General features: G+C 43.9%; 1 protein-coding gene across 1 annotated transcript in view; it reads left to right on the forward strand.

Annotated features, from left to right (window-relative positions):
- Positions 1-654: 654 nt before the first annotated feature.
- The window catches only part of LOC103512234 (26S proteasome non-ATPase regulatory subunit 2), a 21,053-nt gene continuing 15,608 nt past the window's right edge, over positions 655-6,099 (forward strand). The window contains exons 1-4 of the mRNA XM_008476987.3: positions 655-887; positions 1,227-1,573; positions 2,210-2,422; positions 3,027-3,185. Of these exons, the coding sequence (XP_008475209.1) occupies positions 810-887; positions 1,227-1,573; positions 2,210-2,422; positions 3,027-3,185 (797 nt within the window). The 5' untranslated portion in view covers positions 655-809. The remainder of the gene's footprint in view (positions 888-1,226; positions 1,574-2,209; positions 2,423-3,026; positions 3,186-6,099) is intronic.

The following is a 6,099-nucleotide window of genomic DNA, read 5'->3' on the forward strand; positions in this document are numbered from 1 at the left end:
AAACTAAAAACATAAACAAAACTCAAAATGTTGGTCGAGAGCGGAACATTTATCTCCCGCAGTCTCTGCACTCTGTGTATTTCTTATGGAGATTTTAGCGATCAAAAATTGATATCTCAGGATCGGTTTAGATTTTCGCAAAATCCTTTCTTATTGCACACCTAAACCATAAAAGGAATATTCCTACCAAATTTCAGCTTTCTAGGTCTTGGGGTTCAGGAGATAGAGCGATCAGTGTGTGAATGGATCTTGATTTTATAATATAAGATTCAAGTTTTCATGTTTCCATGTTCATCCGCTAATAGAGAAAGTACTGAAAATGGGAAATTCATTTAGATCAATGCTTTCTGCTTCAAAAAGGTCCCACTAATGATCCAATTCAATTTCAATTCAATTATTTTTATTGTTTAAATACATGATAGTATGTTAACAATGTTTTTATACATAATACAATTAAAAATACTCCTTTTTTTTCGTCCCTTTTTACTTTTTTTATTGAACATTTTTTTAAATTTCAATGTGCTCCTTAAAATAACGCGCATGGGAGAAAAGACGCGAAAAAAATCCCATCCGTTTATCAATTTATTTTCTCTCTCAATATGAAAGCAAATATTTCGGAAAGTCATCCTGCGTTTTGTTTTGATTTTGCAGGGGTGATTTGAGATTTTTCTGAGGATTTTTCTGAAGTCTGAATTGTCTGAAAACTTGGTTAAAATCTTCAAAAAAAAAGGAATTAAAGGAAAACTTTTTCAGAATCGAGTGCCGATTTAATAATCAGTTATCTATAAATCAGACTACCTTCGATCAAAATGCCCGAAAAGATCGCGGTCCCTGACAAAGATGAGAAAGTTACTAAAGGAAAGGGTGAGAAGAACCCCGATGAAATGGTAAGTCCCTTATCTAGAGATAACTCCAATGGTTCAGTAAAAGAGCTCCTACTTAGCCTCAGAATGTCGAATCGAACCCAAAATCCATTGAGAAAATGTACTCAATGTTATGAATAAAATTACTAAATTTCAACAAAATTGGACCAATGGTTCAAGAGTTCCGGTAGATTAAACAGACAAAACTATAATGGAAGGAGGCCTAAAACCTCAAATTTCATGTATTGGAAGTGTTAAGTTAATGATATAAGTGTAAAAATATCGGTAATAGAGAGGGAAAACCAACTTGAAACAACAGTTGCCAAAAAAAAAGTATGTAACATAATTGTGATTTTTTTCCAGTCTGAAGAAGACAAAAGACTCCAAGAAGATCTGAACATGCTTGTAGAAAAAATCAAAGGCTCCGACAAGCACCTGTATCTCCCTGCACTTGAATCCATGCGAGACCTCATTCGCACATCTACAACATCCATGACGAGTGTTCCCATGCCTCTGAAGTTCCTACGCAATCATTATGGAGCTTTGAAGGAAGCCTGTGAAAAAATGACCGATCAGAAGCCAAAGAAGTTGTTGTGCTCGATTATCAGTGTGCTTGCAATGAGTCAAGACAATGTTGAACAGGAGTGCTTGAAGTATTGTTTGATGGCCAAGCAGAAAGATGTTGGAGATTGGGGACATGAATATGTCAGGTAAGTAGGGTGTTCCATACATACATACATATCCTAAGTTGTTCTGTTTGGTAGAACAGGTTGACTATTCACAAAACCTCTCCACCAAGTTCTATCATTAAATTTTTGTTGGTTTTCAATGAGACTGGGATTTTGATTTCTTTTAGTGATATCTTTATTGATTTGATCATTCCATCTCAGTTGTGGTTTACCTTGCTTTCTGGTTCCTTCTATATTCTTTTGGAAGTATTTCTTAGGCAATCTATTCTCATCCATTCTTCTTATATGTCCATACCATAGCAGCCTTGTTCTCGCGACTCGTTCTTGCAGTCTCTCAATGTTTATTCTCTTTCTAACGTCTACATTTCTTACTCAATCTCTTCTCGTCTTCTCAATCATACTCAAAAATGTTCCATAAGTTTCAATATCCAGCAATTGTTGTGCATCTAATTTCATAAAAAAAATGACTAAGTAACAACTTTTTGAAAGTTACCTAAGTAATATGTTGAAACAAAGAAAAGAACATGCAGACAAATTAGATGCAAAATTGTTTTAAGTTCAAATTCTAGTCTAGTCACATTTACTCAAAAAACACATTGGTTCTTGTTGTGTTTCAATGTTGCTGACTTTTTTTCTTTTTTTTTTTTTTTTTTTCAGACAACTAGAGGCAGAAATTGCTGAAGAATGGGCCACAAACAAGTACGAGAAACCTCAACTGTTGGAACTGATTGAAGACATAATTCAGTTTGATATGAAACACAATGCTGAAATCCAAGCATGTGATCTGCTCATGGAAATTGACCATTTAGAATTACTCGACAAACACATGGATGTGACTAACTATCCCCGAGTGTGCTTGTATTTATCAAAGTGAGTACTTTCTATAGGTAGATGAAAAAAACTTTGTTTTTTTAGTTCTTATCCAAGTGGTAGGTAGGGTTCTCCTGGAGGAGCTCTTCCATCCAACCACTGATATTTGTTTCACTGTGAGCCTTAAAGATATTTCACCACGGAGGTTTTGAATGTTCCCTAGACTTTGTGATTCTCTTATATCCCTATGAAGAGAATTCCCTAGTCTTACTACAGATAGGTACAAGGTAAGAGTTACACACAGTCCTATGCCTTGGAATTTTCATTCATTTCTTGCATCCTGGATACATTTCTTACATGGCATTTTATGAAAAATTTCATATTGGATATCCCTTAATAGTGCTCTGTTGGACTTCTTCAAACAAAAACATATTCCTTGAAATTTTGGTTCTCTCTGTAGGATGAATTTATCTCACAAACAAATGCTTCCTATATTATTTTTTCTCTCTGATTTCACCCTGAACCCCCCTTTTTTCAATTTAAAGAAGGTTTTTTATTTATAATTTGTGAATTTATTCTGTACCAAATACATAAGACCTTGTTAAGACTGCAGGAGGGACTTTTCAGTCAGTATAAACAGGATATATTCTATTTTGTTTCACAGCTGTGCACTGTATGTGGAGGAACCAGAGAGGAGTGTAATCACTAATGGCGTTCTCAACAATTATCTGAAGTTCAAGGAGTATCCTCGTGCCCTCACATTGGCTCTGCAGCTCAACGATGAACCATCGGTGTTGAAGATATTCCAACTCTGTGAAGACCCGTAAGTATACACACTAAACCTTATTGTAATAACTAAGCATTGTACAATAGTAATAACTAAGCATTGTACAATATTAAACCCATAAAATAAACGAGACCTTGTTTAGACTGCTGGGGTAAAGGGACTTTAGTCTCATTCGAGCAGGATAAACAAGGTATATTCTATTCAAATCTAAACCATTCAGGCCTGGCCTCCCCTTGGGGCTACAACTTGAAAATCGTATAGGAGAACCCCCTAATTGTGACACATTGTATTAAAAGTCTTAAAAAACGTAATACTTTGGTACAAGTTTGAGCTTGATCCAGATTTCGTAGATTCGTAGTAGCTTAACCCATCCTCTAGGGCTGTTCGCCCCTACACCTAAGCCTCGGAGTGGGCTTTTTGTGTTTGGAGTTAAGCTGCTATCCCCGGGCCTTGATGGAACCTCGAAGCACCCTCACTGGTATATTTCAACCTCCTCAGTTTCTCTAAAATTCACCTGCAGCAGCTCTAGAAAGTCCGCACAATCAGGTTTATTCCAGAGAAAAGCTGTGAGTCCATATATTATTCCATTAAGAGGATACCAAGAGGTGCCATCCAGGCTAGTAGGTAGGTCAAGTAGGTAGTCAGGAAGGTACATAGGTACTGGGGCCTACCAGGCCTTGACCACTACTCTACCGAGATCTAAAAATCTAATACTGTACAAGTAGTGTACATGGATTATCCTATCTATTCAACCAAGTTATGTCACCACTCGACGTAGCTACTCAATAATTGTCCTCACAAGTCCAAGTGCACCCCGAACTCCAAGAGGCGGAAAAACTTCGACCCCGCCGGGAATTGAACCCGAGACCTCCGGCGTGCAATGCCTACCTCGGTGGTGTAGTGGTCAAGGCGTTCGCCTGGTAAACAGGAGGGCGTGGGTTCAATCCCAGCCGAGGTATGGAATACCTACCTCGGTGGTGTAGTGGTCAAGGCGCTCGCCTGGTAAACAGGAGGGCGTGGGTTCAATCCCAGCCGAGGTATGGAATACCTACCTCGGTGGTGTAGTGGTCAAGGCGCTACCTACCTCGGTGGTGTAGTGGTCAAGGCGCTACCTACCTCGGTGGTGTAGTGGTCAAGGCGCTACCTACCTCGGTGGTGTAGTGGTCAAGGCGCTACCTACCTCGGTGGTGTAGTGGTCAAGGCGCTACCTACCTCGGTGGTGTAGTGGTCAAGGCGCTACCTACCTCGGTGGTGTAGTGGTCAAGGCGCTACCTACCTCGGTGGTGTAGTGGTCAAGGCGCTACCTACCTCGGTGGTGTAGTGGTCAAGGCGCTACCTACCTCGGTGGTGTAGTGGTCAAGGCGCTACCTACCTCGGTGGTGTAGTGGTCAAGGCGCTCGCCTGGTAAACAGGAGGGCGTGGGTTCAATCCCAGCCGAGGTATGGAATACCTACCTCGGTGGTGTAGTGGTCAAGGCGCTACCTACCTCGGTGGTGTAGTGGTCAAGGCGCTACCTACCTCGGTGGTGTAGTGGTCAAGGCGCTACCTACCTCGGTGGTGTAGTGGTCAAGGCGCTACCTACCTCGGTGGTGTAGTGGTCAAGGCGCTACCTACCTCGGTGGTGTAGTGGTCAAGGCGCTACCTACCTCGGTGGTGTAGTGGTCAAGGCGCTACCTACCTCGGTGGTGTAGTGGTCAAGGCGCTACCTACCTCGGTGGTGTAGTGGTCAAGGCGCTACCTACCTCGGTGGTGTAGTGGTCAAGGCGCTACCTACCTCGGTGGTGTAGTGGTCAAGGCGCTCGCCTGGTAAACAGGAGGGCGTGGGTTCAATCCCAGCCGAGGTATGGAATACCTACCTCGGTGGTGTAGTGGTCAAGGCGCTACCTACCTCGGTGGTGTAGTGGTCAAGGCGCTACCTACCTCGGTGGTGTAGTGGTCAAGGCGCTACCTACCTCGGTGGTGTAGTGGTCAAGGCGCTACCTACCTCGGTGGTGTAGTGGTCAAGGCGCTACCTACCTCGGTGGTGTAGTGGTCAAGGCGCTACCTACCTCGGTGGTGTAGTGGTCAAGGCGCTACCTACCTCGGTGGTGTAGTGGTCAAGGCGCTACCTACCTCGGTGGTGTAGTGGTCAAGGCGCTACCTACCTCGGTGGTGTAGTGGTCAAGGCGCTACCTACCTCGGTGGTGTAGTGGTCAAGGCGCTCGCCTGGTAAACAGGAGGGCGTGGGTTCAATCCCAGCCGAGGTATGGAATACCTACCTCGGTGGTGTAGTGGTCAAGGCGCTACCTACCTCGGTGGTGTAGTGGTCAAGGCGCTACCTACCTCGGTGGTGTAGTGGTCAAGGCGCTACCTACCTCGGTGGTGTAGTGGTCAAGGCGCTACCTACCTCGGTGGTGTAGTGGTCAAGGCGCTACCTACCTCGGTGGTGTAGTGGTCAAGGCGCTACCTACCTCGGTGGTGTAGTGGTCAAGGCGCTACCTACCTCGGTGGTGTAGTGGTCAAGGCGCTACCTACCTCGGTGGTGTAGTGGTCAAGGCGCTACCTACCTCGGTGGTGTAGTGGTCAAGGCGCTACCTACCTCGGTGGTGTAGTGGTCAAGGCGCTCGCCTGGTAAACAGGAGGGCGTGGGTTCAATCCCAGCCGAGGTATGGAATACCTACCTCGGTGGTGTAGTGGTCAAGGCGCTACCTACCTCGGTGGTGTAGTGGTCAAGGCGCTACCTACCTCGGTGGTGTTGGAAATCCACATTCTTGCGAACAGATTTAAGGGCAAAAACTGCCGAGGAAAGTTTAGAAGATAATGCCTGAATGTGGATTTTCCAGCACAACCCGGCATCCATAGTGATACCCAAGAATCTTACTTCTGTGGCCTGCCGGAGCACCAAGTTTGATTGAGGAATGGTGAGAGTAGGAATAGGAGTAGGAGTTCTGTTGCCAAAGCAAAGGAAAGA

This window comes from Diaphorina citri, unplaced genomic scaffold (assembly GCF_000475195.1).
Source record: "Diaphorina citri unplaced genomic scaffold, Diaci psyllid genome assembly version 1.1 scaffold36, whole genome shotgun sequence".
Taxonomy (NCBI): Eukaryota; Metazoa; Arthropoda; class Insecta; order Hemiptera; family Psyllidae; genus Diaphorina; species Diaphorina citri.